Genomic DNA, 17,067 nt, shown 5'->3' on the forward strand with positions numbered 1-17,067 from the left:
AGTATTTTTTTGTAGCCACTTGTAAGATAGGCAACACTTTGCCAATTTCTAACGGGCAAGGTCCCACAAAGAGAAATGTGATGAAACAGATTATGTTTCAGCAACTTTAGTTGGGGGGGGGGGATACAATTTCCCCAGAATACTGGGGGATTCCTAAATAGTGCTATGAAACCTTTTAATTCCCCCACCCCGAGATGGCATAAACGGCCTTGGTTTAAAGTTTTATTCAAAGGAAGCATGGCAATCCGTGCAAAATACACTGCATTGAAGTGTCAGCTTTGCGTATGTGCTCTTAAATGAGACTTGGAAGCATTATTTTCTGAGGGAAGAATGGTACCAACTGAGACACAGCTAACAATCATAGTGCAGGACCAAAGGAGTGCTGCAAAATCACAGGCAACATCATTCTGATGTGGTAGTAGATGGAAATCTCATCTGCTTCAGGTAAAATAGCTCAAGCAACAGTGTTAGCATGGCACCCATTCCTTCCTCATTTGCAACTGCCAAGAAATTAATTAATTCATCTCATAGAATCACTGCAGTGCAGGTCATTTGGCCGAATGAGTGTTCACCAACTGTCTGAAAGAGCACCCCACATAGGCCCACTCACCCACCCTCTCCCTGTTACCCTACCTAATCTGCACATTTTTGGATGCTGAGAGGATATTTTAGCATGGCCAGTACACCTAACATGCGCATCTTTGGACTGTGGGAGGAAACCAGAACACCTGTAGGAAACCTTCCCAGACATGAGAAAGTGAAACTCCATACACTCACCCAAGGCCGGGATTGATCCTGGGTCCCTGGCGTCATAAGGCAGCAGTGCTAACATCACTGTGTCACCGTGCCACTGAAGCAAAACTGTATGTCGTTATTAGGTAAAGTGGTGACTACCTTCTAAAACTAAAAGTTATAAGAAACACTACTGAAATATTTTTAAAATGTAAAAAGTTACGATACTACTGAATCTCTCTTTTTAGGGAAAAGTAAACTTCCTTGCTGATTACAAGGAACTTGATCACATTAGTATAGTGAGGGAGTGAGATGAAATGGGAATAAAAAGATAAAAGGTGGCTGAGCAAAGAAATGGGAAAATACCAACTGATCTCTCCAACAATTTGGTTATGGCACATTGTCTGGAGCACAGGAGATAATTCTGCATTGCACTCTGCACTTGGCCACAATTCATGCTGAAGGTGCCTGAAGGGGGAAAAAAAATGCTTCATCCCGGAGGCAAAGCTCAGACTGATAAACATTGGGATGGTAGCTACATTTTGAAATGTATGTTGATTGGAAGCTGTCGTACATTTTATATATGTCAAAATTAAATTTTATAAACTTAACTATATAAAAAACAAATATTTCAATATATTGTGCCTTAAATTCTGGAGAAATATTAACCATGAGAGCTAAATAATGTGAAAACAGAAGAAATGCAGTCCAGCACTGTTATCGATTAAATGGTTCACGTTGCCAGATATTACTATTAGTTTGAATAACTCAAGTTTTTTTGTTAGAATATACACCATTGAAAAATACAACGTATAATCTACTGTTTGACAGCTGTTCAAAAATAATTCTGTTGTATGAAACTAAACTCATAACAAAACTACAATAAATCTAGATTGCAAAGAAACTTGCTTTTCCATTATGTACAGACATGAAACCAAGTGGCAATTTCAGAAAATCTGATTCATTATATAAACATTTCTTAAAATACACAACTGGCATATTTTGAATAATTCTATAAAACAGCACAAAAATGTAAACTTAATTTTGTGTTTTTGTTACGTGAAGCAAGTTTGACACAACGCTGGCAATCTCTAAAGTTTTCAAGAAACAAAAGCAGAAAGCAACTACGTACACCAATCAAATAATGTAAAAACATAATACGTAGAAACCAGTGTCCAAAGGTAACTCAGGAAATGTGAATTTTTCACATTTAACGGAATTGTTGAAATACAGGAAGCTGATGTTCATGAAAAGCAATTTAGAAATAAGCTAATGTCCAGTAGGGACCCCAGGATTTAAGCTGCTGACTGTTTACAGTACAAGAATGGCACATTTACTGAACATGAACAAGACAATTTCCACATACTGTTCTCAATTCTGCAGAGACCATATAAACGACAAGCACTTTTATATATTCGCTTCACATTAGTGGATGTACAGTTCAGCCTGTCCAAACTGGACGACTTGCAATCAATCCCAAGCAGAAATTAGCAGGTGTTCATCGTGTGTATCTGGGAGTCTCAATTAATTAGATTAATTCTGAGTAACCTTGCAAGACGATGGTCAGATCCTTTTAGGAAGCATCATAATCATCATCATCTTCGTGTTTCCGTTTCAATGGGTTTGTCTCATTGGTGCTGCCCGACGCCGAGACCATGTTAGTTGTGATAAGGATATTTTTTGAGCCAATCAAAGATGGATTGATCAAAACATTTTGGACTGAGGTTGTTGAGGAGATGCCTGTAGCTGTAAACATAAACGTGTGCAACATATTTAGAAATTCTGCCCAAAAGAATACACTTACAGTAAACAAATGTTAGTAAAGCTAAAACACAAATCAATTTGATTATACATTTAAATAGTCAGCAGATTTGTATTTAAAAATGAACAAAACTTGCTCTTGGACCAAATAGAAATCTTGCTCTATTAGGTCAGTAATTTCCATTTCAAATGATAGCTTTTTGAATATTGCAGCTTTAATTCAAAAAAAGAGTTTTTGGGTGTTTTGCAATATTGAAAAAAAGAGAACAGGAAAGAGAGAGAAGGGGAACGAAAAAAAAGAGGAAAAACATTGAACTGATATAGAGCCTTTTCGACAACCGGACATTTCACAGCACTGTTGTAATGTTGTAATCAGCTAATTTGCACAGTAAGATCCCACAAATAGTACTGTGATGATAATCAGATAATCTATCTTTGTGATGTTGCACACGGGATAAATACTGGCCAGGCCCCAGAGCTGACTCTCCTGCTCTTCTTCAATATAGTGCCATAGGATCCTTTACATCCACCTGAGGGGGCAGACAGGCTCTCGGTTTAACATCACATCTGAAAAACGGCAAGCCTAACGGCCAGGCACTCCATCAGTACAGTACTACAATGTCAGCCTTAATTTTTCTATGTGCATGTCCTGAAGTGAGACTTGAACCAATAACTTTTTACCTCAGAGGCAAGACTGCTGCCTACTGAGCCACGGCTGACATGATGAGTTCTCTGAAGCCAAGTTCAGTGATCCGAACAGTTCAATCATACAAAAGTCAGCTAATTTAAATAGTGCGGAAGTACTTTCATAGGAAATAGTCCATAGTTGCATTTAATAGGGTAGACTACTTGTAAATATTTACTTGTAAATATTGTTAACATTTAATCTACATGATAAACCATTTTTGAAATCAAATAATTCCAAATATCGCCAAATCCTGTCACTTGTATTTTCTTCTACCAGTCCCATCAATGGCTGCTTGAGGTAAATTGTCACAAAATCTATTACTGCTCAAATATTTGTAAAATTGCAAACTGCTGCTGTTGGAAGTACAGCCAAAAAGCACACTGGAAAGTTGTGCTTAATCATAGGAAACCAATCTATTTTTGTAGATTTAATCAAATAATCTGCCTATACATTGACAGTCACAACTTTGTTTTTGTTCATCCCCTTTCTCATTCCTGAGTCCAGGAATGGTCTTTCACAGCATGCCATACATGCAACCCATTGGAAAAGGAACCCAGTTACAACTGCCACTTGTCAGCTCTTCTCCACCTTGCCAATAAAGACTTATATTGAATAAAAAACAAAACTTCTTCCCAAAAATTAAAAACAAATGAGACAATCTTTATTCACGAATCAATACACTGTCTTAATTTGAAGGGTGGAAGAAAGAGACAGTATTGGGACCGGGAGGAGCAAGAAAACTCACAAAACATCAAGGATCAGAGTTGGAGCCAAATACATTGTGGGGCGCCACGGAAATGTATTATAGCAACACTACACATTCACTTTCCCTCATTCATTAGGTGAAAGATAATCTAATTGTTGATTTGTTGATTAGGGGCTGGTTTAGCTCACAAGGCTAAATCGCTGGCTTATAAAGCAGACCAAGCAGGTCAGCAGCACGGTTCGATTCCCGTACCAGCCTCCCCGGACAGGCGCCGGAATGTGGCGACTAGGGGCTTTTCACAGTAACTTCATTGAAGCCTACTCGTGACAGTAAGCGATTTTCATTTCATTTTCATTTTTCATTTCATTTCATTCATTCATTTTGTTCTCAGGATGTGGACATCACTGGCATGGTTGTGGTTATTGCCCAGTCCTTGTTGCACTAAGAATACGAAGAATCAACCATATAGTTTGGGACTAGAGGCTAGACAGGAGAGGTATGGTAGATTACCTCCCCTGATAGACATTAATTAACCAATTGGGATTTTACAAGACAGCAGCTATCATTGTTATTTTATCTGGTGCCAGCCGTTACATCATTAGATGGTTAATTAATTTATCATAATTTATCGTGGTAAACCTTGACCTCACCAACTCTGCCATGACCAAGAGGACATAGCACTCCCATTTAAAATGTTTTTATCGGATCCACTAGATATTTAACATGCTACTGTCAGCACTGAACCAGACGGTTCTGGATTCAACAGCCATTAGCCCATCTTAGTTGCCACTTCAGTACAATGCTGAGGGAGTGGTGCAACAACAGATGTGCCATCCTTTAGACAAGATGTTGAATCAAATGAAGGACTGTATAGATACCCTGATAGAAGAGCTCTGAATGGATTCTACTCTCACCCACTCAATCACTCTTGCACAACAGACTAACCAGTCATATCTTATTTGCTACCTGTGGGACTTTGCTTGTGCAACCGAGCTGCCAGAATGACAGCGGCCATCAAATACATTCCAACAGAAAATAGCTTTTGATAGCCTGAGGATGTCATTGGTGATGTATAAAAGGGAGTTTTTTTTCTTTCCACCATTATGGTGGGGTGGAACTAGTAAAAATAAAAGCCATGAAGTTCCATGCACAAGATAAATAGAAGCATTAATTTTGAAGTCTGAAACTGACTTAATTTGGGAATAAGTTATTCATTAATGCAGTTTGATAGATCACAAGTTTGTAATATTACCAGATTTAACATTAGTTTGAGAGGAAGGGATTTGCACTGTAAATCTCTGTCCAGCCAATGACACAGGCGTTCCAACTTTTGTAGTAACAGCCACTGTTTGCGATGATGGCGTACCTACAAATGCAAAGTATAACACAACAAATTCCAAAAACCTTTGATATACTGTGCAAATTACATTAAAATAAAATCTCCGTTACATTAATACACTGCAGCGAACGACACAGACTTTTTAAATTACAAGATGAAATCTGTAATGAATAGCTGTTTTCTATTTGAGTACTCCGAAAACAGAAATAGACTAGTTTTTTTTCCAAATGCAGTTGACACAATCTACCTCAAAATGACATAAAAAAAACATGTTAAGGTTGAAACTTCATGCAGTTAAAACTAAATATTGAGTTAACCATGGCACAATGCAAACTAAAGCAAGTTGTACAGGAACACTAAATTCCATACAGTTTATTATAGCACAATCAGTACTAATTGTAGATGCTTCAGTAGCTATGGTCGAGATTATAAATGGATTGAGGATGCATGTACCTATGCAAATAGGTACAATGATGGTGTAAAGCTAAATGGCACCAATCCAACAGGAAATTAATGGTATTGCCAAAAATCAATCAGAATTTAAAACATATGGACTTCCGGTGGCGGCTATGAGGGAGTAAGTCGTGCATTTGGTGGCTCTTGTCAGACTTTAAGACCTTTCCCCCCCGACTTTTTTGAACTTTTGAGTGCTGGAGTGAAAAACAATAGCACTCTAGATCTGAATCCATACAGAGTTGAATGGACTTAAGGAGCAGAAGGGAGCGAAAACAGGCGAAGAAGGGGCTGAACAAAGGTGGTGTGGAAGCTCAAGTGGGAGGAAAGATGGCTGATGAACAGACCACGGAACGGACGGCCCAGACAGCACTGGACAACATGCTGAAGGTCATGAAAGAGAGCTTCGCAGCACTGATGTGGGATAATTTGGAACCGCTCCAGAAAGCGATGGAGCGACTGGACCAGAGGCTGGACGCTCAGGATAAGAAGGTCCAGGCATTGGAGAAGACAGTGGAATAGCAGGCGGATTTCCAAACGGTAGCGGACGTGGAAATTAGAAAGTTCAAGGAGCAACAATCAAGGCTGATGGATAGGCTGGAGGACCTGGAAAACAGGTCTCGCCGGCAGAATCTGAGAATCATTGGGCTCCCGCAGGGGGCCGAGGGAGTGGATGCCACGGCATATGTAGCAGACATGATGCAGAAGCTGGTGGGGGATGATTTCTTCCCGCCTCTGTTGGAGCTGGACAGGGCACACAGAGTGCAGGTGAGGCAGCCGCGAGGGGGGGCCGCGGGGGATGGTGCTCAGGTTCCAAGGTTCGTGGACAAGGAGCGGGTTCTACAGTGGGCCAAGAGCACGAAGAGCTGCTCATGGAACAACTGTGTCCTGCACATCTACCAGTATCTGAGCCAGGAGGTGGCCAGAAGGAGGGCAGCCTACAGACAAATTAAAGAGATCCTGTTTAAAAAGGTCAAGTTCAGGCGACTTTTCCCGGCGCGGCTTTGGGTCACATACCGGGAACAGCAACATTATTTTGACGACCCGGAGGAAGCGATGGGCTTCACTAAGGAGCATGGACTGGTGCCGAACTGAGGACCCATGGACTCAAGTTAGTGTATTAAGGGATGTTTGCATTTGTTTGCAGATTGCCCTTCGTGTTAGCGATGTCGTTCGGCATGCTCTTTTACTTATAATTTGGGGTGTTCTTGTGTTTGTGTTTGCCTGTTTGAAAGTTTGATAGTTAAAGTTTAAGTTATTGAGTGCTGGGGGGCTGTTCGGCTTCTTTTTGCTATTTTTCTGGGAATGTTGGGAGGGGGGTGGGTGGTAGCGCCCACCTCATTACACAGTTTGAATTGCACTATTGTGGGGGCGAGCTTTGTTCTTTGTTTGTTTTCTCTCTGTTTCGGTCCCAGAGCGATTGCTCGAACAGGGCTGTTCTGGGGAGGTGGTGTTGATGGGCGGGGGATGGGGGGAGTGGGGGGAGTGGGGGGACAATAGGTGGGAGACATGGTGGCGCCGGAGTTGAGAGCCACCAGGCTAGCTGCTTTGAGCTAGTCAATGGGAGCGAGGTGGGGGTGTGTATACAGCCAGTATATGGCAGGGGTTAGGTTACAAGGGATTGTTGGCAGATGAGAGGGTGTGTGAGAGAGTGGGGAAATGCATGCAGGACTACCTGCAGGTCAACGATACAGGGGAAGTCTCAGCAGCGGTGCTCTGGGAGGCGCTGAAGGCGGTGGCGAGAGGGGATCTGATCACAATCCGAGCCCATAGGGACAGAACGGATAGGGCGGAGATGGACAGACTGGTGCAGGAGATGATACGGACGGATAAGGAATATGCGGAGTCCTCGAGGACAGAGCTACTTGGGGAATGACGGAGACTGCAGGCGGAGCTGGGGGCACTATCCACTGGGAAGGCCGTAGAGCAGCTCAGAAAGGCTAGGGGCACAGTGTATGAGTATGGGGAGAAAGCCAGCAGAATGTTTGCACAGCAACTTAGGAAGAAGGAAGCAGCCAGGGAAATAGGGATGGTAGTGGACGGGGCAGGGAACCTGGTTGGAGACCCGGCAGGATTGAACAGAGTATTCAGGGACTTCTACAGCAAACTGCATACCTCGGAAACCCCCACGGGGCCGGAGGGGATGAGGCGCTTCTTAGATGGGCTGACCTTCCCAAAGGTGGGCAGGGGGATGGTAGAGGGGCTCGGGGCCCCGATTAGAGCTGAAGGTCATGCAGTCGGGTAAAGCCCCGGGGCCGGATGGGTATCCAGTGGAGTTCTACAAAACGTTCTCGGGGATAGTGGGGCCGGTGCTGGTTAGGGTGTTTAATGAGGCGAGGGACAATGGGGTGCTACCCCCCCGACGATGTCGCAAGCCACCATCTCGCTGATATTAAAACAGGACGAAGATCCGGAAGTTTGTGGGTTCTATAGGCCAATCTCCCTGATTAATGTGGACGCTAAACTGCTGGCCAAGATCCTGGTGTCCAGAATCGAAGACAGCGTACCGGACGTGACTGGGGAGGACCAAACGGGGTTTGTTAAGGGCAGGCAGCTGGTAGCCAATCTAAGAAGGCTACTCAATGTGATTATGATGCCCCCGGAGGGCAGAGAGGTGGAGGTAGTGGTGGCAAAGGATGCCGAAAAGTCTTTTGACCGGGTGGAGTGGGACAATGTATGGGAGGTGCTGGGACGGTTTGGGTTTGGAGAAGGCTTTGTGGACTGGGTTAGACTGCTATATCAGGCCCTAGAGGCTAGTGTAAGGACAAACAGGACGACATCTGAGTATTTTAGACTACACCGCGGGACAAGACAGGGATGCCCCCTCTCTCCACTGCTGTTTGCGTTGGCCATAGAATCACTGGCAATTGCTCTGGGAGTGGCAAGGGGATGGAAGGGAATGGTCGGGGGGGGGGGGGGGGGGGGGGGGGGATAGAACACAAGGTCTCGCTCTACGCGGATGACCTGCTTTTGTACATGTCGGATCCAGCGGCAGGGATGGACGGGATTATGGAAATCCTAGGGGAATTTGGCCGATTTCCGGGCTACAAGTTGAACATGGCAAAAAGCGAGATGTTTGTGGTGCAGGCGAGGGGTCAGCAGAATAGGCTGAGGGAGCTACCGTTTAGGCTGGTTGGGGAAAGTTTTCGGTATTTAGGGGTACAAGTGGCGCGTGACTGGGGCAAGATCCATAAGTTGAACTTGTCTAGGCTGGTGGAGCAAATGAGGAGCGAGTTTCGGAGGTGGGGTGCGCTCCCACTGTCACTAGCGGGGAGAGTACAGATGGTGAAGATGACGATCCTCCCGAAATTCCTGTTTATTTTTCAGTGTCTCCCTATTTTCATTCCGCGGTCCTTCTTTAAAAGAATCAATAAAATCATCCTGGGATTTGTTTGGGCGGGGAAGTCCCTGCGGGTAAAGAGGGGGATGCTGGAACGGAACCGTAGTGAAGGGGTACTGGCGTTGCCGAACCTCAGCAACTACTACTGGGCGGCTAACATAGCCATGTTAAGGAAATGGATGGTGGGTACGGGGTCGGTTTGGGAGCGGGTGGAGGCTGCTTCGTGCAGCAGCACCAGCTTGGCAGCCCTGGTCACGGCTCCTCTGCCGCTCCCGCCGGCCAGGTACTCCACCAGCCCTATAGTGGTGGCAGCTCTGCGGATTCGGGGCCAATGGAGGAAGCAGGCGGGGGGGGGGGGAAGTTTAGGGGCTGGTTTAGCTCACTGAGCTAAATCGCTGGCTTTTAAAGCAGACCAAGCAGGCCAGCAACACGGTTCGATTCCCGTACCAGCCTCCCCGGATAGGCGCCGGAATGTGGCGACTAGGGGCTTTTCACAGTAACTTCATTGAAGCCTACTCGTGACAATAAGCGATTTTCATTTTTCATTTCAAGTGGGAGCGTCGGTCTGGTCCCGAATATGTGACAACCACCGATTTGTCCCGGGGAAGATGGATGGCGGGTTTCGAGCGTGGCGGAGGGCGGGGGTGGGAAGGATGGGCGACTTGTTCCTGGAAGGGAGCTTCGCGAACATGAGGGCGCTGGAGGAGAAGTTAGGACTGGCGAGGGGGAATGACTTTCGGTACTTGCAGGTGCAGGATTTTGTACGTAGACAGGTCCCGTCCTTTCCACCAAGGGGGATCCAGGTCAGGGTAGTTTCCAGGAATGAGGTAGGAGAGGGGAGAATCTCGGATATTTATAAGGAGCTTATGGGAGCGGAGGACACAGGGCCCGAGGAACTGAAACTCAAGTGGGAGGAGCAGCTTGGTGGGGAGTTGGAGGGAGGCGTATGAGCAGACGCTCTGAGGAGGGTAAATGAAACCGCAACATGTGCCAGGCTTGGCCTGATTCAGTTCAAGATAGTTCACCGGGCCCACATGACGGTGGCCCGGATGAGCAAATTCTTTGGGCTGGAGGACAAGTGTGCTAGATGTGGGGGAGGACAAGCGAGCCATGTCCACATGTTCTGGGTGTGTCCAAAACTCAGGGGATACTGGCAGGGATTTGCGGACGTCATATCCCGGGTACTGAAAACAAGGGTGGCAATGAGTCCAGAGGAGGCGATTTTTGGGATGTCGGCGGATCCGGGAGTCCAGGACGGGATAGAGGCTGACGTTGTGGCCTTTGCTTCCCTGATAGCCCAGCGACGAATACTGTTGGCCTGGAGGGACTCAAAGCCCCCAAAGACCGAAGTATGGCTGTCGGACATGGCAAGCTTTCTCGGCTTGGAAACAAATCAAGTTCGCCTTACGAGGATCACTATCGGGGTTCGCCCGAAGGTGGCAACCATTCATCGACTTCTTCGCGGGGAACTAATCGTCAGCAGGGGGCGGGGGTAGAATAGTGTAGAGTAGGGGGGAAGAATAGGCGGGTCTATTTGCGAGAGAGGTACTGTTATTTGCACTATGTTTTTTGTAATTGGTATCTGCACACTAATGTATATTGTTACTGTTTACAATGCCAAAAAATACCTCAATAAAATTGTCTGTTAAAAAAAAGAATTTAAAACATATAGTCATATGTGGGAACTGAAGTTTATATATCAGCCATTCCAATGGCCAATTCAATCTCGGAAAATATAGCATTACAGTACTGAAGGGAGCTATTTGGCCCACTGAATCCATGCCGACTCTCTGTTGATTAATCCAGTCATTCCCCTTTCTCCACTCTATCTTTGTAGTCCTTACCATGGGGCTAGCACTGCTGCCTCACAGCTCCAGGGTCCCAGGTTCAATTCTGGCCTGTGACTATCTGTGTGGAGTTTGCACTCTCTCATGGTGTTTGCGTGGGTTTCCTCCGGGTGCTCCGGTTTTCTCCCACAGTCCAACGATGTGCAGGTTAGGTGGATTGGATATGCTAAATTGCCCTTAGTGTCCAAAAGGTGAGGTGGGGTTACTAGGACATGGTGGAAGTGTTGGCTCAAGTAGGGCGCTCTTTCCAAGGGCTGGTCTAGACTCGATGGGCCGAATAGCCTCCTCCTGCACTGTAAATTCTATGATTCAAGTTCATTTCGTTTTGAAATCATTGATCATCTCTCCTTCCACTATTCTGATATGCAGTGTTTGGTAATGAACTGGTTGCCTGAAAAAGTTCTTCCTCACATCCCGTGCATATCTTTCCCAAAACCTTAAATTTATATATGCTAGCTCTTGGGCCTTCATCTAATGGGGACAGCTTTTCGTTTATCAACATGGTGCATCTGCGTCAGATCTCCCTTCAACCTTCTTTGCTCCAAGAACATACAATCATGATTTAGGAAGAGTAGGCCACTCAGCCCTTCGAGCCTGCTCCACCATTCAATGAGATCATGGCTGACCTGATTGTAACCTCAAACTCACATTCTTACCTACCACTGATAACCTTTCACCCCCTTGTTAATCAAGAATCTATCCACCTCAACCTTAAAAACATTCAAAGATTCTGCTTCCATTGCTTTTTGAGGAAGTGAGTTCCAGACTCATGACCCTCAAAGAAGAAAATCCTCATATCGTCCAGGCAACAAGCAACCCGAAAGGATACCACATTGGACATTTACCATTATGCATTAAAATAACAATAGGGCTAAAACCACCAAACCGAGTTAAAATGCACAATGCAACTATAGTCACTGAGTGGGTGGGAGGAATTCCTCACGTTGGTTACGTTCATAGAAATCATAGAATCCCTAGTGCAGGAGACCATTTAGCCCATCGAATCTGCACTGACCCTTCGAAAGAGCAGCCTACCGAGGCCCACGCCCTATCCCCATAACCCCACCTCACCTTTTGGACACTAAGGAACAATTTTAGCATGGCCAATCCACCAAACCTGCACATCCTTGGACTGTGGGAGGAAACTGGAGCACCTGGAGGAAACCCACGCAGATAAGGGGAGAATTTTCAAACTCCACACAGTCGCCCAAGGTTGGAATCGAACCCGGGTCTCTGGCATTGAGGCAGCAGTGCAAACCACTCTGCCACCGTGCCGCCAAGTGTTTAAAACGTAACAACGATTATGGCTTGGGCAAGACTACTGCAGTTATCAAAGAATTATTAATAGTTTGCAACCTACCCAGTGTTGGTGTGCTGGGCCGACTGGTAACACATGTGCCAACGCTTAACCTTGGTACAGTTATTCTTCCAGCGGATGATGTCACCTTTAAAGTTGGAAATACAGAAGAGTTCTTAAAATCTAGACAAGGCCTAATTAGTAAAATTGTGTCAGCGTCAATTCCGATGATGCTATCATGAAGCATACCTTCTTATGTAGTGACTTCAATTTGTAGTTTGGAGCTGTTAGACAATATCTGTCTGGTGGCAGTCTGGGCCCAGCATATGGCTTAATCAATGGTAATGGGTTCTGATTCTTCTGTCGTGCAATCTCCAGCAGAAACTAAAGGAGAGATAATGAACATTTAAAATTAGTATATTTGATTATTTCAGTGCTGTTTACCATCATGAATAAAATTGTTTCATTGAGCAATACTTACATCTCTAGGAGGAGGGGATGTAAATGAATGGTCCATTCGGCACTGAATAGCCAGTCTTACATCGTCTGCATCAACACTTGCTTTTTTAGCATGGCTGGAATATATTTTAGCATCCTCTAGTATTGTGGTAACGTATCCTGAAAGTAGAAGGATAATCAAGTGATCACTTCCGATGAAAATTGTTGCAATAGTGCCCATCTTTTTTTGTTATAAATTTAGAGTACCCAATTCTTTTTTGCAATTAAGGGGCATTTTAGCATGTCCAATCCACCTACCCTGCACATCTTTGGGTTGTGGGGCTGAAACCCATGCCAACACGGGGAGAATGTGCAAACTCCACATAGACAATGACCCATAGCCGGGATCGAACCTGGCACCTTGGCTCTGTGAGGCAGCAGTGCTAACCACTGCACCACCGCGATGCCCTATAGTGTCCATCTTACATGATAGAGATAAATGTAACCTTCACCCAGGGTGGGTGGGAAGTTAAAAATAAAATAGAGGGAAAACAGGCCATTTCTGGTTGTAAAGAAGGCAACTTGAAGGCAGGAAAATAACGCTTTCTTGGGAGGTAGGTCTGTCACTTAAACCTTATAAGGAGATTCTAATTCCAATTCTCTTCCTGCACCTAGTGGTGCACTACACCAGACTTTTGTCTGTTTCCATAGCTAGTTATTCCTGGAACAGACCGCTAATCTGTCACCAAAGGCTTATAGCTTGAGGGGCGACACTCTCCCACTCTGACCGTCAGCCGTTGGTGTGTTTGGAAGGATTTGCACATTGACACACTCAACCTATCTGACTGTGTTATGAATGCACCTTCCTTGACCATCAAGTCCTGGGGTGGGACCCAAGCTGGAGCTTCTGGCTTAGAAGGCAGGGGCGCTATCCACTGCGCCACAAGACCATTAAAGAAAGTGTATGTCCTTAGTTTAATTCAAGTTTGATTTTAAACACCTGTAAACCTTGTAAACTCCAACAGATGAAAGATCTGTGCCTTTCTTGCTTTGTTTATGGGTCTGGGCAGGAGTGCTTCCCCTGCTCCACCAAGCTTAAAAATCATCATGAAAGGAACCGACAATAAGCCAACAACTCCAATATCCTCCTCAATGTCAAGCTTTGCCACCAACCCGTCAGTTTTCTGTCCACACCCTCCCCACCACAGTACTGCCAAGTCTACCCAATATCCATACCCTGGCTGCTTTCAAATCAGAACACATAATGAGCCTGTCAAACTGGTTGGCAGCTGGGTGGGAAATCTGTGGAATAAAATTTCCTATTTGGAAGGACATGTGTGAAACCCATACTACAGCTTTTCCTGTCCAAAAATCCACTTTGCTGCTCTTTTCGCGGCTCAGTTATTATCAAGCCACATATGCTTACTTACGGTAAGTGAACTCCAACATCTGATTAATAACTCGTGGTTCATATTCCGTGATGCCCATATCTTTTAGAATCTGGGCCATAACCTAAAGAAAAATGAAGCAGAAGCACAAATTTTCCCTGGATGTTAATTATTCATAAAGAATGCATCCAACACATCAAGTCACCCTACAAATGAATCAAAAGTTAGTCACAAACTGGTTTCAGTGCATTAGCACAATAAAGTCACATTTACATAAAAATAAAGGTAACTAGGCAACCAGCAAGTTTTGAAGACAGAAAATAGAGAAACAAGCAAATTATCTTAAAAGATAAATACGGTGGATGATGGAATCTGAAACAAAAACAGAAAATACTGAAAAACCTAGGTCTGTGGAGAGAATATAAGAGTTAATGTTTCGAGTCTGTATAACTCTTCTTCAGAGTCCTGGTCATACAGGCCCAAAATGTTAACTTTATTTTCTCTCTCCACAGATGCTGCCAGACCTGAGTTTTCCACCATTTTCTATTTTTAAAGCAGATTTTCTTAATAGCTTTAACAATCTCATACCCAAATCAGCATTATCTGCAAACTAGTAGGGGCTGGTTTAGCACAGAGCTAAATAGCTGGCTTTTAAAGCAGACCAGCAGCGCAGGTTCAATTCCCGTACCAGCTTCCCCGAACAGGTGCCGGAATGTAGCGACTAGGGGCTTTTCACAGTAACTTCATTCGGCGCTTACTTGTGACAATAAGCGATTTTCATGTCATTTCAAAGCTAATCAATTGCCAGTTTTGAAAAAGCCATGGCAATTCTCATAATTAATCTAACTTTAATATACAGTAGAATAGGCAATTTAGGCGAGCTGTGAGGAAAGATTTTAAGTAATGAATTCTAATGCCTATTCACGTGTATATATATATATATATATATATATATATAGATAAATAAAATGTATATGGGATTGAAATGATTAACTGTAATATCCACTAACTTCCATCACAAAGTCAGTGTTAAAATTACTTTTCAATGGCATATTTCCAACTAAACAGGATAATGCTGAATTATTTTTTTTTTTAATGTGCAATTTATTTTAGGTCTGGATGAGATGAACCTGGTTTGTTGTGCAAACAAATCAGCCAAAGGCATGTACTCTGTTATACCTGAGGTTCAAATGAAATGCTCCTTCACCTGTTTGGGCCTTTGGATAGTGAGAATATAAAGGGGCAGGTGTTGCACCTTCTGCGATTGCATGGGAAGGTGATGAAGGATTGGGGGCAATTGAGGAACGGACCCGGGCTCTACTACTATTTAGATAAACTATCTGCAAACAAATCAACACTAACAATTTTATAAACTCATTCTATACATGTTTGTGGCAGAGAAGTCTTCTGCTTCTAGTAAGGACTGAACATATGTTTTCAAATTTTGTGCACCACTATTATATGGGATCAAAGATTCCACACAAACAATAAACACAGGTGATGACTTATAGGGTTGAAAAGACAACAGTCCACATTGGCTGGAGTGAGCAAATTCCATTTCCAGTCAAAGTAAACTTCAACTAAAATAATTTAAACATGCTCAACTGCTGCTGTGGAAGGCACGAAAGAGGCTGAATAACAGTGCGATTCAATGCACTATTTTGAAGGCAAAATATTACAAGATTTTTTAAATATTTAAACCATTTTAACAAGGGGAAGAGTCAATCACACACTTGTTCATTCAGATATTTCCAATAAAGTGATATTCCGATGGACTAATAAGTCACCCACTGAAGCCAGGACTCCCATCCCTTTTCTGTGGCAGGGATTCTAAAGAAAATTTAATGCAATGCATATTCAGTTTACCTTCCATTAAACAATTTAGGATTGTCTCATACCATCAGTTAAAGGAATGAAAAATAAAGAAAGCAAACAAGGCTGTCACTAGGACAGCTGAAATGCACTGCAAAGTTCAGGCAAGGCTCATGCCTGATTCAGCAGGTTGTGGGAGCAACTCCCACACCTGAGTGGAGTACTGTCGAAGGTGCTGCATTCCAGATCTGACTCCTGCTCCTGTGGGTGCATCTGAGGAGCAGGGAAGTTTCCCCCGCCAATATGTTACCCTGTTTTGTTTAAATCTGGCTACAAGTTGTGGGGATGTTGCTGCTTCTCTGTTTCTCATAAACAGGCACTTCATGCGCTGGGAAGAGATTTGCGACTTGAGCTGCTGTCAACCTCCAGGTGTCTATGTCTTTGGTGCTCTGCAGGATGGGCAGCGGTGAGTCCGGACCTGGGTTTGTAGTGAGCGGGTGCGGACTCACTCCAGGGGCAGGGACCAGAATCTCCTGCTGGCTGAGTGTGTGTGTGGGGCGGCTTGGCGGGAGAAACTCTACCTGTGCGTCCCGGGGAACGCTCTTCGGAGCGGCCATCTTGCCCCCTCGCCGCTCACTTCCGCCGGTGGCTCGACGTCACTTCCTGAAGTGCCCGTGAGCCGCAGGAGCAGCAGCAACGCGGGCGGCGCGCGCGCGCGAGGGGGGAATAGTCGAGCGCCCGCACGGAGGAGAGTCGGGAGCGTGCGCCGGCTCCGACAGCAGAGAGGAGCAGCATCAAAATTCCTCCGCAGTATCTTAACGGAGTAAGAAGTCTTACAACACCAGGTTAAAGTCCAACAGGGTTGTTTCAAACACGAGCTTTCGTGTTTGAATTCACCTGAGGAAGGAGCTGCACTCCGAAAGCTCGTGTTTGAAACAAACCTGTTGGACTTTAACCTGGTGTTGTAAGACTTCTTACTGTGCTCACCCCAGTCCAACGCCACCATCTCCACATCATATCTTAACGGAGACACTGGACCGATTTACTTTAACTGATCGGGAAGGAATCATCGATTGGTTACCGCGGCGAAGGAGGCCAGTCGCCCCGTCCCGCCTGTGCCGGCTCACTGCAGGAGGGCGGTCCACCTCGACCCACTCCCCTTTCGCCCCTTTTCGGATATTGATCCTATTCCCTGTTGAAATCTTGGCTTGAGTCAGCCTCCATCCAGCACACCCTCCGGAGCAGGGACATTATTGGCATGTGTCC

General features: G+C 44.8%; 1 protein-coding gene across 1 annotated transcript; it reads right to left on the reverse strand.

Moving 5' to 3' along the window:
• Window positions 1-1,439: 1,439 nt before the first annotated feature.
• On the reverse strand, window positions 1,440-16,453 carry taf9 (TAF9 RNA polymerase II, TATA box binding protein (TBP)-associated factor). Its single transcript, XM_038775436.1, has 7 exons — window positions 16,383-16,453; window positions 14,032-14,113; window positions 12,645-12,781; window positions 12,413-12,547; window positions 12,227-12,311; window positions 5,140-5,253; window positions 1,440-2,478 (listed from the first exon to the last, which is right to left on the reverse strand). The coding sequence occupies exons 1-7, from the start codon at window positions 16,416-16,418 to the stop codon at window positions 2,306-2,308; spliced, it is 762 nt and encodes a 253-aa protein (XP_038631364.1). The 5' UTR covers window positions 16,419-16,453; the 3' UTR covers window positions 1,440-2,305.
• Window positions 16,454-17,067: the final 614 nt, after the last annotated feature.

The sequence above is a fragment of the Scyliorhinus canicula genome, chromosome 17 (genome assembly GCF_902713615.1).
Source record: "Scyliorhinus canicula chromosome 17, sScyCan1.1, whole genome shotgun sequence".
Taxonomy (NCBI): Eukaryota; Metazoa; Chordata; class Chondrichthyes; order Carcharhiniformes; family Scyliorhinidae; genus Scyliorhinus; species Scyliorhinus canicula.

Bases quoted from the DNA above. Each gene is read 5' to 3' on its own strand.
- taf9 (XM_038775436.1), bottom strand. From the start codon at position 16,418: ATGGCCGCTCCGAAGAGCGTTCCCCGGGACGCACAG. The intron at 12,782-14,031 runs GTAAGTAAGCAT...TTCTACTTTCAG, and splicing joins GATGTTGGAGTTCACTTACC to GATACGTTACCACAATACTA. The intron at 2,479-5,139 runs GTAATATTACAA...TTATGTTTACAG, and splicing joins TCAAACTAATGTTAAATCTG to CTACAGGCATCTCCTCAACA.